The 26317-nt window shown below is 44.3% G+C and overlaps 2 protein-coding genes across 2 annotated transcripts in view; one reads left to right on the forward strand and one right to left on the reverse strand.

Annotated features, from left to right (window-relative positions):
* Nucleotides 1-1514: 1514 nt before the first annotated feature.
* On the reverse strand, nt 1515-1747 carry LOC120241345 (ATP synthase subunit epsilon, mitochondrial-like). Its single transcript, XM_039246400.1, is given in 1 exon segment — nt 1515-1747. A coding segment is annotated over 1 exon segment (156 nt). The 5' UTR covers nt 1727-1747; the 3' UTR covers nt 1515-1570.
* Nucleotides 1748-4429: 2682 nt separating this feature from the next.
* The window catches only part of SLAMF1 (signaling lymphocytic activation molecule family member 1), a 34881-nt gene continuing 12993 nt past the window's right edge, over nt 4430-26317 (forward strand). Inside the window, exons 1-4 of the mRNA XM_039246391.1 lie at nt 4430-4585; nt 12562-12900; nt 14652-14933; nt 23186-23284. Coding sequence (XP_039102322.1) covers nt 4510-4585; nt 12562-12900; nt 14652-14933; nt 23186-23284 — 796 coding nt within the window. The 5' untranslated portion in view covers nt 4430-4509. The remainder of the gene's footprint in view (nt 4586-12561; nt 12901-14651; nt 14934-23185; nt 23285-26317) is intronic.

Below are 26317 nucleotides of genomic sequence, written 5' to 3' on the forward strand. Positions count from 1 at the left end.
CTCTATTAATTTTCTGTTTTCAATTTCATTGCTTTCTACTCTAGTTTTTATTATTTCTTTTCTTTTGCTTACTTTGAAATTAATTTGTCTTTGTTTTCTAGTTTCTTATAGTGAAAGCTTATGTTCTTGATTTTAGGTCTTTCATCTTTTCTGTTATATGCATTCAATGCTATCAATGTCCCTTTAAGCACTATTTTTGCTGAATCCCACAAATTTTGATAAGTTGTGTTTTCATTTTAATTTTGCTCAAAATATTAAAAAAATTGTCTTGAGATATCTTTGACCTGTGTATTATTTAGAAATGTATTGTTTAATCTCTACATATTTTGGAATTTTCTAGATTTTTTTTTGCTATTGATTTCCGGTTTATTTCCATTGTGGTCTGAAAGCAGATAATGTGTGATTTCTATTATTCTATTTTTTAAATTTTTTAACATTTATTTATTTTTGAGAGAAAAATTGAGACCGAGAACAAGTGGTGGAGGGGAAGAGAGAGAAGGAGACACAGAATCCAAAGCAAGCTCCAGGCTCTGAGCAAGAGTTCAGCACAGAGCCTGATGTGGGGTTCAAACCCACGAACCGTGAGATCATGACTTAAGCTGAAGTTCGACACTCAACTGACTGAGCCACCCAGGTGCCCCTGATTTCTATTATTCTAAATTTGTTATGGTATGTTTTGTGACCCAAAAAGTGGTCTATCTTGGTGAATGCTCATGTGAGCTTGAGAGGAATGCGTATTCTGCTGTTATTGGGTTAAGTAGTCAACAGGTGTCAGTTATATCCAGTTGACTGCTGGTGGCTTTGAATTCAATGGTGTCCTTACTAATTTTCTGTCCATTTCTGATAGAGGGGTGTTGAAGTTTCCAATTGTCATAGTGGATTCATCTATTTCTCCTTGCATTTTTATCAGTCTTCACTTCACATATTTGAAGCTCAGTTGTTAGGCACATGCATGTTAAGTATTGTTATGTCTTCTTGGAAGAAGATATAACATTATACAATATCCTTCTATCTCTGATAACATTTCTTTCTTTGATGTCTTTGTCTGAAATTAACATAGCAATGCCTGCTTTCTCTTGATTACTGTTAGCATGTTTATTTACTTTTACTTTTAAGTTTATTTATTTGTTTTTGAGAGAGACAGAGATAGCACGAGCAGGAGAGAGGCAGAGAGAGAGAGGGAGACAGAGAATCCCAAATAGGCTTCACACTGCCAGCACAGAGCTCAACGCAGGGCTTGAACTCAGGAACCTGAGATCATGCCCTGAGCAGAAACCAAGAGTCGGAGGCTTAACTGACTGGGCCACTCTGGTGCCCCTCTTTATTTACTTTTAATTTATATGTGTTTTTATACTTAAAATGGTTTTTTTATAGACTACATAGAGTTGGGTTTTGGTCTTTTTTGTTTTTTGTTTTTTGAATCATACTTCAATGTATTGTCATTGTTGATCTGTGAACAAGACAAGTATGTCTTTTTCTCATGAAGGGAGATAATTTTCAATCTGCCCTAACACGTGCCCACACATCTTCACCTCGAAAACGTAGCCTTTCAAGCTTTAGTAAGAGTAGATCATTCTTTTTTCACTTTCACAATTTTTATGCTGCTGCCGGAAGTTTTCTTGGCATTTGTTTTGAATTCTGTTGTCAGTGCATCTTTCACTGCTTTTGCACAGATCTGGAATTATCAGATGTACCTGAGTCCAGCCTGTCACCAGTACAACACCATGGTGTCTCAAGAGTGAGCACCTTTGGCCAAGTTGCAAGGACATGTTATTGCTGGTCTGGCTGGCAGCCCAGCGACAGGAAGTCAGGCCTGAGAAGCAGAAGGGGCAGGTCCTGGATGTGCCAATCCTGCCACTTCTTGCCCTGCTCCACCTCCCTAATGGCCCCTGCTGCCCACCAGAAGCCAATCAGGTCTCGTTTTTTTGATCCACTCTTACAATCTCTGTCTTTTAATTGGCTCATTTAGACCATTGACATTGAAAAGTGATCCCTGATATAGTTAGAATAATATTTATCATATTTGTTACCATTTTGTGTTTGTTTCCCTTGTTCTTTGTCGTTATTATTGTCTTCCACTCTTCCTCTACCTTTTGTGGTTTAATTAAGCACTTTTCTCTCCTTTCTTAGTATGTACATTATACCTTTTATTTTATTTTATTTTTTTAGTGGTTGCCCTAGATTCTACAATATACATTTACAACTCATCCAAACACACTTTCAAATAACACCATACTGTCTTATGGTAGTGTAAGTACCTTATATAACAAAATAATCCTAATTCCTCTCCCCTATCCTTTGTATCATTGTCATTCATTTCACTTATATATAAGCATTCAAGAGTATATATACAGGCAAGAGATATACATAAACACTCATAATTGAATACATTGTTGCTATTATTATTTTGAATAAAGTGTTATCTGTCAGGTCAATTATGAGTAGAAAAATAAGTGGTTTTTTTTTTTTACCTTCACTTATTCCTTCTCTGATGTCTTCCTTTCCTTATGTAGATCTGAGTTTCTACCCTATAGTATTTTCTTTCTCCCTAAAGAACTTCTTTGAACATTTCTTGCAAGGCAAAACTACTGGCACCAAATTCCCTCAACTTTAATTTTCCAAGGAAGTCTTTGATTCTCCTTCACTTTTGAAGGATTAATTTCTCAGGACTCAGACTTTAAGACCGGCATTCTTTTTCCTCTCAATTCCTTAAATATTTCACTCTATTCTCATCTTGCTTACAGTCAGTTTTTTTTAAAGCTAAATAAATGCACAGCATTAAAGACATATTGCAAACTCATTTGCTCATCAGTGATGCTTGTGACTTTTTGCTAAATTACATGATGGGTATTGAATACAACATCAAGGCTACAGTCATGACATGCTTTTAAGTTCAAACGGAATCATTACCTTTTCTTCATCACTTTCTTACATCTAGAAAATCAACAGAACATTATGCCAAAGCTCTGATTCTATCATTTGCCAATTTCCATGGTATATATACTTCCATCCTGGCTGATTTCAAACTACCAACCTGGTGTCATCAAATGCAGGGCTGGGAAGAGAACTGCAGTAGCCCATATGATCTGGTATTTTAGTTCAACTGTAGAGATACAATACATGTAAGTGTCCCCAGGGCCCAGATAATAGTAAAATCTTGTGAACTAATTAGGAAGTAATGAGTTTTGAGTTTATATTCCCTTAGTTTTTTTTTTAATATTTTTATTTATTTCTAGGAGAGAGAGAGAGACAGCGTGAGCAGGGGAGGGTCAGAGAGAGAGGGAGTCACAGACTGAAACAGGCTCCAGGCTCTGAGCTGGCAGTCAGCACAGAGCCCGACGCGGGGCTCGAACCCACAAACCGTGAGATCATGACCTAAGTGAAAGCCGGATGCTTAACCGACTAAGCCACCCAGGCGCCCCTATATTCCCTTAGTTTTAATGTAATTCATTTAATTGTAATTTCACATAATTCACATGTTTAATGATGGTAATGTTTACCAACCACTCAGCTTGCAAGATTCCTGAAAATTTAACCACTGGCTCTCAAGAGTTGGTACTTGCTGGCTCCACTGCGTCACCAGGTAGTATTGTGGGGAGGACAGTTGGGTGTTAGGAGAAGGAGGAGGAAAAGCAGTGGGGATAAAGGGCAAGTTCACCTAGATCACCAGCCCTTGTTACCCTAATTTCCTTAGGGAGACCCATTGGAGAGTGCCTGTGACCTGTTAAAATGGACATTAAAAAACAAGGGGCTGAAATCTTTTCCTGCACACCAGTAAAATCATCTTTCCAGTGTTTCATTCTTTGTGGCTTAACTCTTGGAAAAGCATATGTATTTTTTCTGCTAATTCTAGTCCCTTCTCTTCTGCAAAAAGTTAGACACAAGCTCTGAAATGAAGGTGCCCCCTCCTCTCTAAATAAAACCCAGGGCTCACTAAATTCTACTGCACTGCACCTAGCTGGGAAATTGGGTTTCTGCCTTTTGATCTGCCCTTGCCCTCCCCATGTCTCTGTGGCTTTGGCAGAGGACCCAACTTCATGTGGAGGTGTTCTCTGAAGTTATGGAACAAATCACACATAAGACATAAGAACCTTTTAAAGTTCAGTCATCCAAGTCCAGCCTTGAACTAAGTGACCCAGATTTTGAGGTGCTCTATTCTTTGTGCTCCAAGAGGAGTTAGCAGGCAGAATTAGCAGAGGAGGGTAAAGGGGGGAGGGGGGTCATTTCTGCTCAAGGCTGGGCTTGCTGAGCCACTTTCCCGGCTTTATTAGTCTGAGCACTTGACTCGGACTTCTTAGGAACAGCAAAGTGATTTAAAGCTTGAAAGGAGATGAGCAATCCTCAAGACTCAGGCAGAAAAAGTCCCAGCGACACAGGAAGCCATCTGGTTCCTGCTGCATAACTAGTCGGCAGTGTCAGCTCTGCCTGACACTGACCTCGCTCTGCTGTGGCATCTTCGAGCAGCTGCTGGGCTCCTCACGGGGCTCCCTTCTCTCTCTTCACTGGCTGATGGATCCCAAGGGGCTCCTCTCATTGAGCTTCCTGCTGTTTCTCTCGCTGGCTTTGGAGTGGAGCTGTGGAAAAGGTGAGTGCTCATCTGTTTGAGAGTATGGGTCCCACCATTACCTGACAGGAGTCAGCCAGCCGAGGGACAGGGAGAAGTTGCAGGGACTGGGGGCTGGCAGTTGGGGTTCTGCTGCCTCTTCCTCAGAGACTGCTTCTGAGTTTCTCCTGACTCAAAGAAGAAGGAATATTGTGAGTTCCTGGAACCTGGATTTCAAGGCTCAATCTTACTAATCTTAGTTTCCAGGGAGACCAGGAGCCTTAAGCCAAAGGCACTGGTCACATTCCAGACCAGCCTTTCAGGGTCAAAGGCTGTGGTCAAGGTTCTGGTTGAGTGATTGGTTTTGTATCTGGCAAAGACCCAGGCTGACAGGCTGGGATGGACAGGCTGAGCTCTGGGAGGAGACTCCTACATCCCTGACCTTGAAGGGGATCGTCACATACGTGAGCAGACAAACCAGAAATATGGTCCAACAACAAAGAAGGGCCGCAGTGAGAAGAGAAGTTAGAAGTGAAAACCCCAGGCATCAGCTGAGAACAGGCAGTGGCCATGGTGTGGTCATACTGGTGGCTACTTTCCTGGAAGAGAACCTTCCACAGCAGCAAGAGGGGGAGAGGCCAGGATTTTTGGTGTCCAGGGATGGTTACAGTAAATGGGAAATGCAAATTGGGAACTCTTGCGGGGCAGGGCAGCTCCAGCCATCATGCCAGATGCACAACAGAGCATTTGCGGCTGGGCTCTGCTCCTGTCTTTCTGGCTTGTGTTCCTCTGAAGGTGAGCTGGTGTTCTCTGTTAGTAGTATCAGGGTTAAGAGAAAAGGGATTTGAGAATAAAGAGGCCATGCAAGAAGTAGACTTTGGGCTCACTGAAGAGTGTTTAAATGTCTGGAGTTCAATTAGACTGGGGGAGGCAGCTTGGCCTGGAAGCAGCATTAGGGAAGGTGGGGGGAAATCCTGACGCTCCGGGTGTTTTGTACTCGGGGTTTTCAAGACCGCAAATCCATTAAGGACTTTTCCAGGAAAAGCCCAGAAATATGCTAGGGATGTCGGAGAGGCTGCATATGGGATCTATCTTTTGCTAGACTTCCAGATAAAGAGGCCCTTTCTTGACTCCTGTTTCCCTCAGAATTAGGCAGACCCATGGTGCCTGCTTTCTGAGGTCTAAGGAAGGGGTGACTGAGCTCAGGGCTCAAAAAGCCAAAGTGAACCACTTTAAGCCCTTCCAGATGCACCCCATTTGTGACTCTACCATTTGGGGATATTTCTAAGTGACCATCAAGAGTGATGGGGTTGAACAGTGGGCTGGAGGTTTTAAATCTCTGTGCTTGCTTGTCTGCTGGCCAGCCTGGCCCATGGTGTCCCCATGACAACAGGTGCTGACAGATATTCCATTGGAGGCTGGGAGTTCCTTGGTTAGTGAGAAGCAGCCCAGCCCCGACGGCGGGGGGGGGGGGGGGGGGGGGGGGGGGGGGGGGGGGGAGGGGGGGGCGTGTCTACCCAATCGGCAGCAGCTGTCTTCTCTGAAATACGCACAAAATTTTTAGTGTTTTTATTTTTAAATACATACCCTTTTGTGAAACCCCAATTAAACACAGACGGAATGCTTTGCAAGTGGGACAGGTCAACCATGACAGTTATTCAACCAAAAAGCATGATTCTTGTAAAATCAGGACCCTGTCTCCCTCTCATCTCTACTCAGCTTGCCTCACAATTCCTAGTCAGAATTGTAAAAATCAAAAAGTCCACATGTCCTTTCCCCTAATAAAGTGAATTTTCCATTCCCTCAATGGTATTTTTTAAAGTAGACTTTATTTTTAGAGCAGTTTGGGGTTCACAGAAGAAATGAGCAGAAGGTACCAAGATTTCCCCCTACTCCCACACATGCACAGCCTCCCTATTATCAGCATCCTCCACCAGAGGGACACATCTATTACAACTGATGAATTTCCTCAAGGGGATTTTGTACCCCTCCATGTGGGTCCACCCCACCTCCTTCATATACATGAAGGACAAGAGTGTGGGTTCCAGACTTGGCCCAACTTTGTTCACCTCCCCATTCATCCCAAGATATAGGCCTCAGCACCTTCTATTTCTCAGAAGCTTTAATAATGCCATCACCTTCAAATCTCTGGCACCAGACTGGAAATCAAAACACCAGGGCTATTTGCTTTTAGCCATAGACTGACTTTGGACAATCCCGTTAAGCCACTATCTATTAAGAACATACAATGTGGCATTGTGTGAGGTGTGGAGGAAGCAAAATGAACAACTACAGCCTCTGCCCAGCACCCAATGCAGTGTCTAGTACGGGAGAGCCCTTCCACAAATGTTTGTTGAAAGAATAATAATAGTAGGTACAACCTGCTTGCTTTATACCAGGCACTGTTCTAAGTGTTTTATGTGTATTATTCGTTTAATTTTCATGCCAACTTTATGAGATATGTGTTATTGTTGTTACCATTACAATTTTATACAGAAAGGAATGAGAGACACAGAGTGGTTTAACAGGTTCTCTGTAGTCTCACAGCCTGACTTCAGCAGCCTCGATAAATGACTGTAGATACACTTATGGTGGGACTGAGGATGCTAAAATCTGTATCCAGATCTCATGGTGAAAATTAGAACATGCTACCTATAATTGGAGCATGTACATTGATCATAATTGAATGGAAGTATAGGAATATTCAAAAGATGAGAGAAGGCGATAAAATCACAGAAGGAAGTAGAGGGCATATGGAAGTATTTGGTCTGGAATTTGGAAAGTGGATAGGAACTTCTTTCATCAAGTAAGGTTTCATTTAATTTTTGTGTGAGCTAGTTTGTTTATTGGAAGAGTATCACACATACATCTATAAAACTTCCTCAGTACAAAAGGGTGTACAATGGAGACAAATCCCCCTTCCATCCCCCCTGTTGGAGGAAACTGTTATCAGCAGTGTGTCTTCCTAAGCAGATACATCGGGTAGTTTGGGTTTTTAAAGGACTTAAAGAGAATATTCCAGATGAAGGCACCAATGCAGAGGTGAGGGTTCCAAGTGTTCAGGGGGAAGTGGTTTGTTGAGCCTAAAGCCCAGGGTTTACAGCCAAGGGTTTTCCATGTCCTCACCTGGCAAGCGGGGAGAAGGATCCCCAGCGTTTGCCACCATACTATACTGAGGGATAGTATAAAATCTCCTGATTTGGGAGAAAGGAGAACTTAGTCTCTCTGTTCATTCACTTATTTATCTCATCCAATGTTTTATTCTCTTGAGCCACAAGGATTTATTGAGTTTCTGCTATGTTCCAGCTGGGCGTTAGGAGTCCAAATGGACAAAACAGACCCAGTGACTACTACTTCTGGAAGCTTATTCTTGAGTAAGGGTGGCAGTCCTAGATCAGAGTTAAAAGTGTGATGGGTGAGACACACTCGTGATGCGAAGCATAGGAGACACTAGTGGGGAGGCCTTGACTAAGCTGGGGGGTCAGTGAAAGACAGAAGGAAGCATCCAGGGAAACAAGGGTGGCAACAGGCGTTTGGGTTGGGGTAAATGCAAATACTCCGAGACAGAAAGACCCAGCAGCATCAGGGAACAGGGAAAAAGAGGGCGGCTCATGGAATTGCAGGTTACAAAGCAGTCTTGGACAAATTATCTTTTCTTCCTGGGACTAGATCTGCCGTAAGAAGTGGGAACTGTTAAGTGCCACCCTGTCCTCCACCTGAAAGAAATGCTATAGTGAGATGCCCCCAGCATATGTGAAAGTGTCATGGCCGGCAGAAAGAAGAGGAGGGGTGGCTCTTATTAGGTAGAATCCTATCTCGTGAAGGGTTGGCTAAATGCTGCTGATTTCAGGAAAATATCCACGGGCCCATGTGAATCACTCTACTTTCTAAGTAGAATTACCCTTGAAGAAAGTGAGTTGGTGTTAACAACTACCAGTGTTTCCCCCAGACGCTTTAGTAAACAGGGGCTGACTGAATCACAGACCCACTGGAAAACACTCATCAGACGGTAGGAAGTTTCAGGAGCAGAGACTCCACTTGAAGGGTTTTGTGAACCACTTTAAAGTCCCCACTTGTTTTTCCACTTGGGTTTAGGTGGTGCTGGTTTCTAGTACCCCCTCCAGACCCAGCTACTGACAGGGAGTCAGTTGGTAGGTCATCGTTTTTTGTGTGGGTTGCAGGGTGTGAGGGTCTCTTCCTGACCAAGTTCAATTCCACTCCCCATGAGTGAGTGTGCAGACACTACTCAGCCTGCCTTTGTCATCTGTTCCTTCTCTTCTTGTCCTCTTTCCCTTCCTACTTGCTTTCTTTGATTCTTTTGGCGATGGACTCCCCCCCCCATTTGGTCCTATAAACTCCTTTTCCTTCATTGTTATGAGTCTCCACCAATGTCACCCTCATTTCTGCCCGGGTGGACTGCCTCATACTTCTCCCAACCTCTGAATCTCTAGCCCAATGCCACCTGAGCCCTTTTTGGGTCAGTGCTGGGATTTCAGGGCATTTTTAGTATGGAGAGTATATGGTCTGTCCAATTCTCCAACAGCCGATCTTAGCCACATACTAATTGTGTCCTTTCTAAGTGCTTGCGTTACTTAACCAGGCGGTTTTGTGTTACTTTTCTGTCTTCCTTATCAACTAGAACAATCTATGCTCTCTGAGTCATGGACTCCTTCTTTTATGAGAATTAACTTATGGTTAAGTTCAGTTATTCAGTTCAGTTACATATTGGGCACAGCTAAATAAAAGAGATTTTAATCAGGTAATGTCATTTTTTACAGTCATAGATCGAATAGTTATTTATTAAAAGCTTACCATGTACCAACTACTGTTGTCGATCTTAGAAACAAAACAATGAACAAAACAAAATTCCTTCTTTCAAAAACCTTGCATCCTAGCCAGGGATACAAAAAGAAAATGATATTCACTGTATCACCAGACAGTGATAAAAGTGCAATCAGAAGGGGTGTTATTTTGTATATAAAATGGTCAGAGCCAGTTTCTCAGAGGAAATATTTTTTTTTGAGCAGAAACATAAAATAAAGTGAAGGAGTGAGCTATCCAGATATGGAAGGGAAGAGATTTCCAGAGAACAGCAAAAGCAAAATCTTGGAGGTGGGAATGTTCTTGTTGAGATGTGTGAGCCAGTGCGACCATAGTGCAATGAATGGAGAGAGAGGGCAGGAGAGGGGTCAGAGACAGGGTTACTCATAATCTTTGAAGCCATAACAAAGCCTTTGGATATCTTTTCTATGGGTGCTAGAAAGTCCTGGAAGTTTAAAAGCAAGAGAGAGACAGAATCTGACAAAGGTTTAAAAGATGAGTCTGTTCATGGGGCGCCTGGGTGGCTTAGTCGGTTAAGCGTCCGACTTTCCGACTTTCGCTTAGGTCATGATCTCGCGGTTTGTGGGTTCGAGCCCAGCGTCGGGCTCTGTGCTGACTGCCAGCTCGGAGCCTGGAGCCTGTTTCAGTCTGTGACTCCCTCTCTCTCTGACCCTCCCCTGCTCACGCTGTCTCTCTCTCCTAGAAATAAATAAAACATTAAAAAAAAAAAAAAAGATGAGTCTGTTCACTGCATGGATGCCGGGAGAGGAGTTGGAAGCCAACGGCCATACCAGGCTGTGATAATGGTGGTAAAAATGATGGAGGTTTGAAGTGCTAGGATTGCAGATCTATTCTGAAGATAGAGCCAACAGGATTTGCTGGTAGACTGAATGCAGAGTATGAGAGAAGGAAAGGAGTCAAGGATGATTTCAATTTTTTTGGTCTGAGAATTCGGAGGAGTTATAATGTTGGTGGAAGGGGATATGGAACCAAGAGTTCATTTGCGGAGTTTGCAGTGTCCTTTAGACCTCAAAGTACTGATCTGTGTAGGTATTTTGGGAGCGAGATCTATCTCTGCAAGCATTCCAGAAGTATGTCAACCCATGCAGCTGGGTGAATGTGGCTGAGAGAGAGGAGGTCTGAGTACTGAGTCCTGGCATGCTCTAATATTTAGAGGTCTTTAAGAGAAGCAGTTTCCATCAAGAAGATGTGGTTTATCTATACAATGGAATACTACATGGCAATGAGAAAGAATGAAATCTGGCCATTTGTAGCAACATGGATGGAACTTGAGGGGGTTATGCTGAACGAAATAAGTCAGGCAGAGGACAGATACCATATGTTTGCACGTATAGGTGAATTAGGAGGAACTTAATGGAGGACCGTGGGGGAGGAGAAGGGGCAAATAGTTGGAGAGAGGGAGGGAGGCAAACCATGAGAGACTCTTGAGTGCTGAGAACAAAATGAGGGCTGATGGGGGTGGGGGAGAGGGGAAGGGGGGGATGGGCATGGAGGAGGGCACTTGTGGGGATGAGCACTGGGTGTTATATGGAAACAAACTTGACAATAAACTATTTTTAAAAAAGGGGGGAAAAAAGAGGAGCAAGTTCCAGTCAGGCAGACTGAGAAGGGGCAGCTAACAAAAGAGGAAGAAAACTAGGTGAGTGTGGTGCTCCAGGGGCTAAATGAAGGGTGTTTCAAAGAGGGAGTGAGAAACCATGTCAAGTGCTCATGAGAAAGCAAGACAAGAAGGGAGAATAGATTTGGCACCATGACGCAATGACCTTGACAAGAGTGGTTCCAGTGAGTAGTAAGGAAGAGCACCCACTAAGAGGGAGCACAGGAAAAATGAGTCAGGAAATGGAAACAGAAAATAAAAACACACAATAAAGGGCTTTGCAATAAAGGCAAAGAGAGAAATAAGGCAGTTGCTAGGGATGAACCTGGGGTCAGGGGAAAGGTTTGTAAATGAGGGAAGTTACAAGTTGGTTTGTTGTGTATTGGTGGAAATAACCCATAACATTCTATACTGATAATAAGCTGATGATGCAAGGGATGAGGGCAATTCCAAGAGCAAATTCTTGAAGTGGTTAAGTGCTCCATGAAGGAAGAGGCTAGGCTTAAGGGGAGCACAAACTCTCCATCTAAGTAGGTAGGTTTCTTGGTGGTGGTTACAAATGGAAGTTCTATTTTTGTTTCCACTACCACCTTTTCAGTAAAATGAGAATCAGAGTCATCAGCTGAGGTCAACAGTTTGAGGAGAGGAGAGGAGGTGTTAAATAGTCAGCAGTAGGATCTCTTACAGTGATTTGAAAGGTCTGGTTTTGGGTTTCTCTCTCTTTCTTTCTTTCTTTCTTTCTTTCTTTCTTTCTTTCTTTCTTTCTTTCTTTCTTCTTTCTCTCTCTCTCTCTCTCTCTCTCTCTCTTTCTTTCTTTCTTTCTTTCTTTCTTTCTTTCTTTCTTTCTTTCTTTCTTTCTTCTTTCTCTCTCTCTCTCTCTCTCTCTCTCTCTCTTTCTTTCTTTCTCTTGTTGTTGTTGTTGGCTCAGCTCTTTTGAAAAAGAGAAGTAAAATAATTTCTCACCCTTGATTTTGGAAACTATTTAATGATTTTTTGGAGAGCAAGAATTCCACAGTTTGAACCCTGGGCTCACTACCTGCCTGACTCTACACCCCTCAGACTTTTCTTTTTCTTCATCATCTGAAATGATGCTCTGTAGCCTTGGTATTCTGTGCTCACAAGCTCAGAATCAGCTTTGGTTGTACTCCACCCTTCATATTATGTACTGAGTGGTGGTGAGAAGTCTGGTCAAGAAATTAGTAGACCTGGCTTCCAGTCCAGTTACTAGTTACATGACTTTAGGGATGTCATTTAACTTTTCCACATCTTTGTTTTGCTGTGCCTTTACTATAAATCTGAGTTGTTAGAATTCTCTTCCAGATCAAAGAAATCTAGTGTACCAGTTAGTCTGTACATCTCCATTGTAAGTAATTTTAAGATTTCCATTGGGAGTTTTGAAATATTGAGAATATAGCGGGACTGTTGTGACTATTCTTATTGGCTACTAAGCACCTGGCAATGCCAGGGAGAGCCCAAGAAGAAGAGGGAGCACCTGTAGTCTGTCATTCCTGATCCACAGACAGGATATGGTTCTGAAAGACTTGTGCAATAAGGGACTTTCTTCTTCCTCCTCCCACAGGTGAGAGCTTGATGAATTGTCAAGAGGTCATTCATCAGTTGGGATGCAATGTGGCGCTGCCTCTGGCATCTGAAGGGATAAGTAAGAGCATGAACAAGAGCATCCACATCCTCGTCACAAAGGCAGAATCACCGCAAAAAAATATCAAGGAGAAAATAGTGTCTGTGAATCTGCCGGAAGGGGGCTCTCCACGCTTTCTGGAAGATGGTTATAAATTTCATCTGGAAAACCTGAGCCTGGAGATCCTGGAAAGCAAGAAGAAAAATGAGGGCTGGTACTTCATGACCCTGGAGGAGAACTTTTCAGTTCGACATTTTTGTCTGCACCTGAAGCTCTATGGTAATAACAAGGCTTCCCCAGTCTACACCAGGCAGGGGTTAGGGGGCAGAGATAGTCCCTTGCCTAAGAATTTAGCAGTGTCTCAGAAGTGAGGGTTCCAAGATTGGGAATGACTTGAAAGATCAGCTAGTCCAGGGTGTGTAAACTGTGGTTTAGGAAGAGGTTTTAGAGATTCACAAACCTTTTTTGTCCAAATGGCTCATTGGTAGTAGCTGATGAGCACTAGTTACTACCCCTATTTCCCAAAGACAAACAGCCTAGCTGTGTACAAACTACTGAGCCTGGGGGCCCAAGAGTCTCAATTTGCAAATAAGACTTGGACTGAAAAAAGGTTTTATTTTTCCCCAGATTTTTAAAATGTTTGGATACAATGGATGAAGTCTGACCTCTTTTCTATAGATGAAGACATTGAAATCCATGGGACTGGCATGTGCTTACACATGTCCTTGTGGCTGGTCCTCAGCACTAGGGGTCTGGGCAAAAAAGAGCTGAGTCTCAGCCCAGCACCATTCACATGCCCCATGCCCAGGCATAGGACCACATCCACCTGTAGAAGGGCTCCTTTTTATCATTGCAACAGAGGTTCTGGTTATAAAGTCACTTAGTTGCAGAACTTAAACTAGAACCTAGGTCCATCTGAATCCAAAGCCAGTGCTTTCTTGAGCCTCTTTAATGGCCAGCCCCTCTTATATGCATCCAGAGTTTGTGTCTCTCAAGCCCAGAGGCTCCCTTATAGAGAGACTTTCTTATCTTTGAGATGGGACAGAGAGTGTCACCTACCCAGCATTTCTTTGAAATCTTCAGATGCCTACAGGAGAGAGGGTACTACCCTCCCCGCTCTTTCCCCTTCCTCTACACAGTGTATGCAGACTCCCCTCAGCCCCCTGACAGGTACCAGGGAGTTCTGGCCACTCCAACAGTGGCCCCCAGGGATAATCCATCATGAATTTTCCAGAACAGTTCATTGCCCTTGTCGCATCTTGTCACCTAAATTCTTATCTTGGGAAGTGTGGTCTATGCAACCATGATAGTCTTCTCAAGTCCAAGAAAGAAGTTGGATTTCAGAGTAAGACAGACCTAGGTTCTGAGCTCAGCCGGAGTGATAATATGTGACCCACACCATCACTCTGGGACTCAGTTTCTTCATCTGTAAAATGGAAATACTTATAATTAAGGCTATGATTGTTGAGCAAGTTGTTGAGAAGATTAAAGGATATGATGAATGTGAATTTCCAGAATCCTATCCGTCCTACAGTAATTGTTAAATGAATATGACTTGCTCCCTTGCCTTGGCTATTTCATGGCATTAGAGTGCGTACCCCTTCCCAACACATACTATAGATAAAACCCCACCACCAAGTCATTCTTTCAGATCTAGGAGGTAATACTTTAGTCAATGACAAACCATTGAGGATTAGTTGACAGATAGAAAACAGAAGAACAAGTCAGATCAGGAGCATCAGCAAGAGCAAGTGGATTCCTAACAGTAGTGGTGGGAGGGGAAAAAATGACACATTATTCTTCTCTATTTTGTCCTGAGGTCATACCAGAAAGGAGCGTAGTGGAGTGAGAGGGGTAGTGGAGTGAGAGGGATTTGGGGAACCAGTAAGTCCCTATTAGAATAAATTGCACTGCAGACCCACAGGGAGGGAAAAGTACCATTAGGTTTCATTTTCTTCTAACAAAAAGGTCAAGTTAGAATCCCAGGGGGTTCACTCCAGTGAGGCCTTCCTTCCTCCACCTCCTGACAGAGCAAGTCTCCACTCCGGAAATAAAGGTGTTGAACCGGACCCAGGAGAATGGAAACTGCAGCTTGATGCTGGCCTGCGAAGTGGAGAAAGGGGACCATGTAGCTTACAGCTGGAGGGAGGAGGCCGGCACTGATCCACCGATCTCAGCCAACAGTTCCCACCTGCATCTCAGCCTGGGCCCTCAGCATGTCCACAACATCTACGTCTGCACTGTGAGCAACCCCATCAGCAACCAGTCACAGACCTTCACCCCATTGTCCAAGTGCATGCCAGATCCTCCAGGTGAGTGCCCTGGTGGGGCCCTTGTAGCACATTGATGATACGGGCTCAGTCCCCACCTGGGAACCAAGGACTTGCTGCCTTCCCCTTGGTAACAACACTTTACATCTTCTCTGTAGTTGATAAAAGCCTCTTCAGGTGCATTTGGTGGGTGCTCTCTGCTCATAATCACCAGCAGGGCATTCTGCTCAGTTCACAGCTGGGGACACCGATAAGAAATGATGGAGCCAGACCTAGAGTGCAGGCTTCCCTGTTGTGATTCTTCCCTTCCCCTCCTTTCGTGGCTCCAATCTGCAAGAATGGCTGAATGGGAGAGTGCAGGTGGCAGGTCTTGACTCCCAGTCCATGCTCCACTCAAGGTGGGACAGGTCTGCACCATAGATAAGACTTGTTGACGCTCTCTGTGCAACAAACTGGGCATGGACGGGATACATGACCTCTGCTCTCCAGCAACATGTTGTGAAGCTAAGACATGAAACATTTGCTCAGTAATGAAAAGCAGGATATGATGAAGGGCCACATGTTATGGAATGGACTGAGAATCTCATAGCAAGTCAGACATCCAGGGGAGTCAGGTCTCTGACCGCGACCTGGACTGTGACATTCAGGAATGGTAATAAATCATAGAGTACTGTGTTATGGGCAGAGCACTTTCAACGCTATAATCTCTTTTGATCCTCACAATAACCTAGATGAGTGTTATCACTATCCTCATTTAATGGATGAGGAACACGAAGCTTGTAGCATTTAAGTGCCCTTCTCAAGTTTCCTCAAGATTTAGCACCTAAGATTAGACTTTCTGACTGCTCATTCTCCAGGAAGCAGAGCATCATTATTCTGCTATCAAAAGGAAGGGAGGGCTGATTAAGTAACCATTTGAGGTTGGAAGCTAGCTGGATAGAACACTCATCTTTTCAGTGTCAGATCCTGTGTCCATGCCTCAGTGGGTTCAGGGACAGAAGGACCTGGCTACTGGCCCTCCAAGTATTACTAATGCCCTGACATTCTCCTTTCTGCATCCACTGGGGAACAACAGCCATTCCAAGGAGACTTCAGCCTACTGCAGACTTGGTGTCTATGTGGAAGGCATTCTAGAGTTTATGGAAGGTGTCCCCAGTGGCTCTAGACCCAATGCTGCTCTCCTTACTTGCAAGTATAAGCTCACTTAACCTAAGACTTAGATTATTTATCTAAAATCATAACAACTTACAGGTCTTAATTGTTTAGTACATGCCACTTATGTGACATCTCACTCAAACCTTACAGTCATCAAAGAGTATTTAGTACTCCCACTTCATAGATGAGCAAACAGACACATAGAAAGATGACACACAGGGCATGTAGCAGAGCTGAGCTATCTGATCCTGGAATCCTCGTAAGTAGTACAAGGAAAATATAATACACTTTAAATGCCTTATAAATAATTAGAAAAATGTAAGGTTTGTTCTTGGGCCTTCTGTGGACACAGCAAACCTCTTAGAGCAAAGACAGGGCATCAAGAGTTTTGTCCTGGACTATCTCAAAAAAGGAAGGACTCTGTTCATGCTTTTCTATGTGGTTGAAGAAGAATTTCATTCATGCATTCCAAAGTCATGATAGGTCATGAAGTTCTGTCCAGAGTCAATATTCTATGATTCATTTTGCACGCACATTAATAAGAAGGCTAACAAAAGTTTACAGTCTGCTAGGGCTGTTGTGACAGAGTACCATAAATGGGGTGGTTTCAACAACCACAATGTATTGCCTCAGTTCTGGAGACTAGAAGTCCAGTGGTGAGTACACAAAGACAAAAAAAAGACATGACCTTGCCCTGAAAGAAAGAGAGCATTCTGGAAGTAGTTAATCCTAGACCGTGTAGTGGGACAGGCAGAACAGAAGTAACAAAGAGGAAGGAATGATTGACGCTATCTGAAGGAATCAGAGAGAGCATCACAGAGGATGTGATACCAAAGGGTTTTGAAGAATAAATAGAAATTACTCAAGCACATAGAAGAAAGGCATTCCAGGCATAGGGAAAAGCAGAGGCAGCTGGGTCTTGTCCTGTGTTACCCTCCAGGCAATAAAATGTTTTTGATAGAGGAGTAACATGATTGTCTTTGCATTTCAGAGAGAACTTCAGTGGTGTGGAGAATAGGTGGGGCAAGGAAGAGGTAGCAGAAAGAGAAACTAGTTATGGGGAAGGGCCACCATTGCAGTGACCCATCAAGAGGTAGTGAGTGGCTGTTGGTTTAATGAAGACTTCATACAAGGGAAATTCCAGCCTTGGGACGAAGTGGTGAAGTCTGAGGATTTACTGGAGGTCTCTTCACTGTGCTATTTCTCTAATGACATTTGTCCAGGTTCCCAGTGGTATATTCATTCTTCTTCCAATTGCCACATCATTATTTTACAGTAAGAAATATCTTTGTTTGTTTTTTCTGCTGATTCCCGGTGAGTACAGTAAGAACCATCTTAATGTCCCTTGCTATGAGGCATCTTTACTGCAAAGTCCAAACCTTAAGGTGCTACAAAGCCCTCTTGCGAGGTCGTGCAGAACATGCTGATGTGGGCCAACACCGTGGGCCTTGCTGCTGTCCTTCATGACTGTCTTGTGAAAGAGTTATATCTATGCTAGAATGAATGATATAAAACCTTACATAATTCAACTAAAAGGGAATGTCCCTGGGAGCTCCTCTTGGAAGGAAGACACTTTTCAGTAGAGCAGCAGCAAGTTGGCTCAGCAAGTCTGGGTTAGCTCAGGGGAAGAGACAGGTGACACCTGCCAGTGAGCACCAGGGACTCCCCCTTTCTGACAAGGCCAGGGAGCACCCACTGCTATAGAGTCACCTAGATGTTCCGTGCACAGAGACAGGTCCCTCTTCATCATGCACCCAGTCCAGTTGATGTGACAACAGTGGCGGAAGGGTAGAACCTGGTACCTCTTGTGGGCCACAGACTTGTCACATGGCCACACTTGCAACAAGGGAAGCTGGACAGCCCTGTGACTGGACAACACTCAGACTTCCATGGATGGATGGGGAAAAGTGTGGGCACAACCAGTAGCCTCTGGAACACAATGTGGGTGAGATAGGCGGATGTGAGGGGTTTTTCTGGGAACTGTAAACTCTGTAGAAAGGTTTCCTTGGGTGATCCCAGATCTTAAATTAGTGTGTGGGTTGTGAATATCCCCAATTCTGAGTGGAGTGGAAGCCATCATCAACAAAAAGGTGTTTTTTGAAGGTGGCTGACTTCTTTAAGTAGGTGTGTGCTTTGCAGACCGCCTTGCTGACAGAACCACATGAAAGGCAGGAAGGAGATCTGTTCTCAGACCGTTATGGTAGCATCTCAGTATGTCCTGGGGGCACACTGCATTTGTTTCTCTGATTCTTTTTAACAAAAAAAGAATCTTTCTCTACTTAAAGAATAAGGTTTGGGGACTTGAGGAGGGACAGTTTTTGTGTGTCTGTAGCAGTGGACTTTTAGAGATTTAAAAAAGTCCCTCTAGCATTTCCCTTGGAGGCATGGCTCCATGCCAAGTTGTCACGTTTAAACCACAGCCCACAGGGTAGAGGACCAGAGGGTGGGGACTCCTCATAAATTGTGCCTGTGTTCTCAACCAGCCTCTTCAGCTGCTTCAAAGAGGCTCCATGGGGGGAAAGGCCCCAACCTCTTATTTAGAAATATTCAGATTGGGTTTCTTTGTGAATGAACAACGGGGCCAATGGGCCTTAGAACCACATGGCTCTGATTTCTGAGCAATGCCATTCTGAGAGGCCTCACTACAGGACTGAGGAAGAAGAGGGAGAGCTGGAGTTTTCTGTCACAGGAAATGGTGGTTTGAAAATGGGAACACAGGTGGTGCAGAGGCCACAGGCACATAATCTCTTCCTGGTTCCATTTCATTATTATGAAGCACATGCTAAGTAGGTCATCGCTCCTTCCCTTTGTTTCCACTTTGAGCCATTCAAAAGTGACCTTGCATTCCTTCTGAGACCTTCTTATATTTAGCACTCTGATAATTCTTAAACAAAGGATATATGACAATCTTCTTCCTATGGCTTCTAATTTAATTTAACGTCCTTTATCTTGTCATTAAGTGCTCCCTCCCACATTGTAACAGGTGGTGGTGGGAGGGGGTGCAAATAAAGCTTAAAGCACAGGGTCTACCTTCAAGGATTTACAGTCTAGGTGGGACTTCTCTACCTTACTAGGTAGAAAAATATTATCATATTAAGAAACTTCTACTAAATTCTTCTCTGGAAAGGAACAGGGTTTGTTTAGAATAGTACCTTAGTTTAAATGTTAGCGGGCAGAAGGTGACACCCTCCCCCAAAGAATTCAGCTGTGGTTTAGATGATTCTGTGCAAGAAAGGGGACAGATGTGGCTTCTGCAGATGTAGGAAGAGAAATAGAAGGTCTGAGCCTGTCAGATGGTGGAAAGCGCCTGGTTCATGATCGAATCCACTCCTGTGACCTTTCATATCTTCAGTAGAAGATTCACACCCACAAAATCTTGGTGTAGGTTTTTGGCTTTACGTGTGTGTGTGTGTGTATGTGTGTGTGTGTAAACTGATGAAGGCATTGAACCTTGCACCCAGGACAGCCCAGACTATAGCAAGTGGAGCCAGAGGAGCAAAGACTTGAGGACTATGAGGAAGTTGTTTTCTGACATGGCAGGAATCACAGGCAGCCTGACAGCATTCTGTCCATATTGATCCAAATTGCTAAGGGCAGGGAGCTCCTGACATTTAGTTTCCATATAAACATCCGTATCACTAGATAATAGTACCGAACAGATGAGCACCATGTGTAAGGACACCTGCACCTGCTAGACAGAGAGGGAAACGAAGTCATAAGCCAACAACAGGATGGGGCTGGAGAGCCAGTGGCAGTGAAGGGACTCCTCTGGACGTGAGATCAAACCTGTCTTCTTGTCCTTCCAATCAACCAGCAGGAACTTACCGAGGACCTACTGTGTGCCAAGTCCTAAGACAGCAGCAAAAGAGGGAAAGAGGTGGCATCTGGCCTCTGAGAGGTTAACTAGGTGGGGAGTGGAGGCTGGAGGAAGGAGGTGGCGTGCGTGCATCTTGTGCTGTGCTCCAGCCACTGCTCTGGGCACCTTCTACAATTATTTCCTTGGCTCAGCAGAACAACCATGTAAACCAGATATTGTCATGCTCACTTTGCACTCGAGGAGACTGAGGCCCCAGAGGTTATGAGCAGCCTATTTGAGGTCACAGAGCTATCAAGTGGTAGGTCCAGAATTTGAATCTGCCTATCTGGTTCCAAATGACCTCACTGAAAATGGTCTGCACAACAAAGATAATGTCACAACTCAGGTTCTAAGGCATATGACATAAACCAAGGTGCCGCAGAGTCCCAGGGCAGGGAGCAATGGGAGCTGGAATGGGTCAGGAAACTGATAGAGGAGGTAGGATTGGCCTGGGTGTCAACATTGGGCAGGCCTGGCAGGCAGCTGAAGGCACAGTAGAGGAAGGGGATGGGGGCACAGCACAGAGCACAAGACTGGACAGGTGTTGGAGGGAGGATGTTGAGGGCATGGGCACCTCCCAGTGCTTTCCTTGTGGGTCCCCATTGCCACAGGTGAAAACATAAGTCTATGAGGTCCACAGTTCTCATCTTGCCCAGCTCTGCCACCAATTTCTCTGTGACTTTGGGCACACCTGTCTGAATCTCAGTTCCCTGAACATAAAATCAGGGAGTTGGGTGAGATGATGCTACAGCTCCTTTAACATTAAAAACCTCTATGGACCGATCACTTAAATCCTCGAACAGATTCACATTACTTTGTATCCAAAGACTAGGCGAAGAATCAGGGCTTGTGAAGTCTCTCTCAGGACAACGGCCAGCTTGCCTCTCTGATCTGGCTGGATAGGCAGAAGCTGGTTGGTTATGTCTTAGGGCAAGGATAGCAGATGACTTTCATCCTTGTGACTCCCTGGAAAAGAAGCAGGGCTGGTGTTGTTACGTGCTCTGGCCTAGCCATTTGTTCTTAAATTAATTGTTGTCTTATAAGGTTCCCAACCTACCTGAGGGAAGAAGAGAGAGGAAATAATCTCAGAATAGTCAGATCTGCTATCATAGTTTGCTGAGTCAGCTCCATGGACTCACAGAACGTGGTGGGGCTTGGCCGCTGTCTCTGCTTATTAGCTTAGGATTTGGGACACTTCTCCGTGGATCCCTGGTGTTGCCAACATAAACCCTGAGTAATCATTCTAATCATTCTTTCTTTTGTGCTGTCTCACAGACACACATGCACCCACACACACACACCCCACCTGGTAAGAGGGTTCTCAGTGACCACAAACTGCTCAGAGGGGGACTGCTTGCAGGAAGTTTCAACCACAATGATGTCTCCATGCTCAAATCTTTGGCTTTATATTAATCCAGGAGTCTTACAGTAACTCTCTGCTTGCACCCTGGCATTTTGATCAGGTCATACGGCATGACCATGTGCTAGAGTTGGTAACTGGCAGAGTTAAAGTACCTTCAATCTGGGCAAGATGATCAATAATCAAGATGCTTACAAAGCCAGTTTAGTGAGATTCCTTGGGATGCCTTGATGTGTGAAAGGCCCACGAAGAAAAAGGAAGAATTTTTTCAAATCCAGGAGGCAATCTCTGGTGAGCCATCAGGCTGAAAGCCCACTTGGATCTTGGTGGGTGCCTTTTATCAGTTCCCTGAGACTTTAGCCGACTTTGTGAACGTCACAGGTCAACTCTGTGAGCTGTGTCTGTAGGGACCCTGCTCCTCTATAATCCATCAATTCCTTCATTTCAACTTCTCTACCCTAAATCCACCCCGAGTTCAACAACAAGCAGGCTGATTCTACAATCATCCTTATAAACTACCCTGATGCATTAATGTTAACACTTGCTCTTATACTATAGTTGACCCTTCAACACACAGGGTTGAACTTGGCAGATCCACTTATATGCAGATTTTTTTAAAATATAAATACTGTACAGTACTGGAAAGGGATCTTCTCTTCCTTATGGTTTTCTTAACATTTTGTTTAGCTTACTTTACTGTAAGAGTATTGTATCTAATATATATAACATACAAAATATATGTTAATCAACTATTTATGTTATCAGGAAGGTTTCTGGTTAACTGTAGGTTATTAACAGGTTTTTGGGGAATCAAAAGTTACACATGGATTTTCAGCTGTGTCAGGGGGTCAGTACTCCTAACCCCCCGGGCTGTTCAAGAGCCAACTGTATTTAGAGCCTTAATGCTATTACTTTACTTAAAATCCTGGTGCCAGGGTGACCCCACTGTTTATCATCCTGGGTAACTCACCCCAAGCCTGTAATCCTCTCTGACTCTTCAAGAAGTCTGTCTTCACCAGTTGGCCACATTTGTACCCCTAGATCAAGCTCTAGTATTTCAAGGGTCTCCACGCCTGCTTCCTTGCCCACAAAATGGGAATAATGAGAAGAACTACCTCACAGGGCTGCTGTGAGGATTAAATCCATTAATACACACAATGCACTAAAAATAAAGCCTGGTCCATTGCCCGTTACTACCTCAGTAAAGCTAAATGTCTTGTTTGCTGGCTCATTAGGTCTCATTCACTCTTTTCCAAGATATTGCTCCTGACTCAGAAGGATTTGGTGAAGTGGGTAAAGGAGAGAAAGAAAAAAAAAAATAGTGGCTCTGTGACTTTGAGCCTGCTGACTGCCACTCGAGGACTCATATTAAGTTTGAGGATCCCTGAGAGGAAAACATATATGCTTTTCCTTCAGTTCAGGCCCAGTGGCCTCAATACAGTTATTTGCATGGAAGGACAATAATAGTGCCATTGTGTTTATTTTTAAAAGACAAAAGTCAATTGTTCTTCCTCCCAGTGTCTCATGAGAATGGTGTGGGGGTGTGCAGACAGCAGGCGGTACCCACGTGCTTTTTTACCAAAATGGATGCAGGACACATCAGAGATTAACACTAGGGAAACGGGCAGAGAGGCTGACTTGGGACAAAGGTGAGTCTGATTTGAGATATGTGGTCATCAAGGTGCCCATCAGGCATTTAAATAGAAAATTCTTTCTGGAAATTAGGAAAGTGGAGTGTAGTGAGAAAAATTAGGATGAGATAGGAAATTTTCGGTGAGCTGGAGCCTCTATCTGACACCATCAGAACGGATGTCTCCCCTGAACATGTAGAAAGAGAACTCGAGGCCTGGTCTCCCCACTTCCATGAAGGATGTTTTTAAACTCACAGTCTTATTGAGGTTGCCCTTTGACTTTTTCTTTCAGAACTAAGACCATGGGGACTGTATGTTGGGCTGTCCCTAGGAGTCATCGTTGGTGTCATCTTGACTCTCGAGGTGGTAGTGCTGCTGTTTAGAAGAAGAGGTAGGTACTTGACAATGAAGAGACTCATATCAGATTCTGTGGTAAGCAGGGAATGCTCCCCACGAGCAAAGGTCTGCTTGCACCACTCTGGCTTTTCTCCACAAAGCACCTTTTGCAATTACTAAATACACATATCCTGGGACCTTGCTCAGTTCAGTATAATTTAACATGTTTGTTTTTAAATGTTTATTTAATTTGAAAGAGAGAGACAGAGAGAGAGAGAGAAATAGACAGAAAGGAGGGGGCAGAGGCAGAGGCAGAGAGAGGGAGAGGGAGAGAGAGAACCCAAGCAGGCTCAGTGCTGTCTGCACAGAGCCTGACTTGGGGCCTGATCCCAGGACCCTGGTATCATGACCTGAGCTGAAATCAAGAGTTGGACACTTAACCGACTGAGCCTCCCAGGATACCTGTAATTCGACATGCCTTGATCCCCTGTGTTAGGCTATGGGAATGAAAAGAGGGATGAACCACAGGTGTCTAATGTGGGAGGCCTTTCACAGATCATTCTCACTCTGTATGCCTTGCACTGGAGTAAGGTATATACAGGGTGCTGAAGGGGGCCAGACAAAGGGCCTAAAAATGTTCACCAGATACAGAATCCAGGGGGCTCCTGCACCTCATTCAAGAAACATTAGAATTACTGACTAATAAAAGGACATTATAGTAAGATGTTTTCATCCAAGGGTTGAAACCTTTCTGTAATTTCTTTTTATTCTTGCAAAATTCCTCTGCAAATAGTAAGCTCGTTGTTTCTACATGACTTAGCAATGGGGTAACAGATGCAGAGAGAAGTTATGTGACTAGTGTGAGTTCACCCAGCCTGTTAATGAGAGACCAGAACTGACTTCCAACCACCAGGCTACATGGGAAGGCCCATGGATCATTGGAAGGCAGCAGAGGGAATGCTCTTTACTAAGATTTTTGCACAAACTCTGACTCACCTTGGGAAACTCTGTCATTTGTGAGGTTGCTTAAAGGCAAACTAAATAATATGGAAGGTCACCCAGGGTAGCTGTGAAGGCCCAATTATTTCCTTGCAGGTTAAGTACCTAGAGGTAGTGTCTCTTGGCTTCCCTTCCAAGTTGTTCCTTGATTCCCCATCACAGTACAATATGCCTGACCCCACTTTCCTCGCCTGCCCACACCACAGTCTCACAGGTCCAGGTCCCTAGGCTGGCCTTCCCATGGTGAGGATAGGACTTGATCTTTATGCCACTAAGTTGATGGCTGATCTTATCCACCAGAACATCAGTCACGTGTAACCTTCTCGAAAAAGCCCTTACCACAGCACTCTGAGCTGGGTTTGCTTGTATGAAGAAAGTCAAGATCACAGCCTAGCCACCTACTTTTGTCTCATTTCCTCCATCTTAGAGTTAGCTGGGGAGGGGGTGGGGTGGAGTGATTCAGACAGAAACCAAGATGAGAGCCTAAGGGGATGGGGCAGGGCACCCACATTTGGTTTAGATACTAAGGAAACCTGAGATACCAGGAGTGAGGACCCTGAGATTAACACAGCCATGTTAACCTCTCCAAAGAGGTGCTGGCTTCCTAACCCACCTTCTTTTCCTCAACCACATTTTGCCCATCATGTGGCTGTGCTCTGAAGGGACTGATGCCCCTCTGTCTCCCCAGAAGTCCCTATAACCTTCCCCAACACATGTATCCATCTTCGTCTCCAGCCTCCATGTATTCCTCATAAGGCCAGAACATGAAAACCTTGCCTCAACGCCTGTGGGAAAACCTATACTTAATTGCTGTACCCTCTGCGAGACTTTGCTCAAGAGATTCTGTTGGCACCTTCTAATGCTGTCACCTCTAAGATGCTGCCTGACCCCGAAGGTTTTCAAACAGTCTCCCTAGCAATTTCATCTCCAGAATACACTGCTTAAAAACACGGGGTTTGGCATTGGACAAACTTAGATTCACATGCAAACTTTGCCACTGATGGGCTGTGTAACTGAACAAATGAGGTCTCCTCTGCAAAACAGGGGTGAAATTATGTAAGGTATCATGTTGTGGGTATCCATGGGTCCACACACCCAAAACACTGAATACAGGGGTGTTCATGGACAGATAAGTCGTGGACAGATGCATGAGAGATGGATAGAGACATACATACATAGACAGATCTCTTAATGGGCCAAATTAAAACATCAATGCTCAAGTCCTATGACCAGCAATTATGGTAAGAGAAGAGACCCAACTGGATGCCAAGTTTTGTCCAATGCCACTCAGTTAGTGAGGCTTAGCATGTAGCTACCTTAATTCGAAGGCCACTACAAACATTTCATTTCTAGGGCCTCACTGACTGAGCTGAGTTGAGTTGAGTTGACCGAAAACCAGCTCTGGAGCTAGGAAGGAAAGTACACGACTGAACGATCCTGATCCAGGATTTTTCTAGGAAGCATCATTCTGCCTTCCTTCTTTCATCTGACTGAGCATTCAGGGCTGTCCCCACAATTATAAGTTTCAGCCTGAAGCTGACCTGAAAGTCGAAGTCCCTCAAGACTGATTTCTGTTCTCCATTGTTTGTTCCCCTACAGACTGAGGACAGTGCGGGGGGTGGGGGGGCGCGACTAACTTTGCAAACACTCTTAACAGACCTAACCTGCGCCCCCCCCCGTTACCCTGTCAATTGCCTCCATTCTACACGTGTGCATACACACACATGCACATGCGCACATGCACACCCTGCAGCCAGTATCAATCCTGTCTGAAAAAGTAAAGCTGGAAGCAGGAGGCACTGTATGCCCACCCGCACACAAGTGCATCATACACGGACATTCTTTGAAAGCTCTGAGCTTCCCTTTCCACTCCAAGGATCATATTCTCATGTAGCACATTCTAGCACCTTCACTGCGTACATACACACTCGGCCTTCCAAACAAAAGCCTCTCCTTGGTGCTACTCCCTCAGAGATCAGCTCCTAGGTTTTTAAAAGGATAAACTGATTGCTGCTAAAATAAGTCCACCCTAAAGACTCTGTGATTTCCTCTGGGTCAAGCAGCCATTGCTTCTGCCTAGAGTTTGCAG

Source organism: Hyaena hyaena, unplaced genomic scaffold (assembly GCF_003009895.1).
Source record: "Hyaena hyaena isolate Hyena2069 unplaced genomic scaffold, ASM300989v1 scaffold_281, whole genome shotgun sequence".
Taxonomy (NCBI): Eukaryota; Metazoa; Chordata; class Mammalia; order Carnivora; family Hyaenidae; genus Hyaena; species Hyaena hyaena.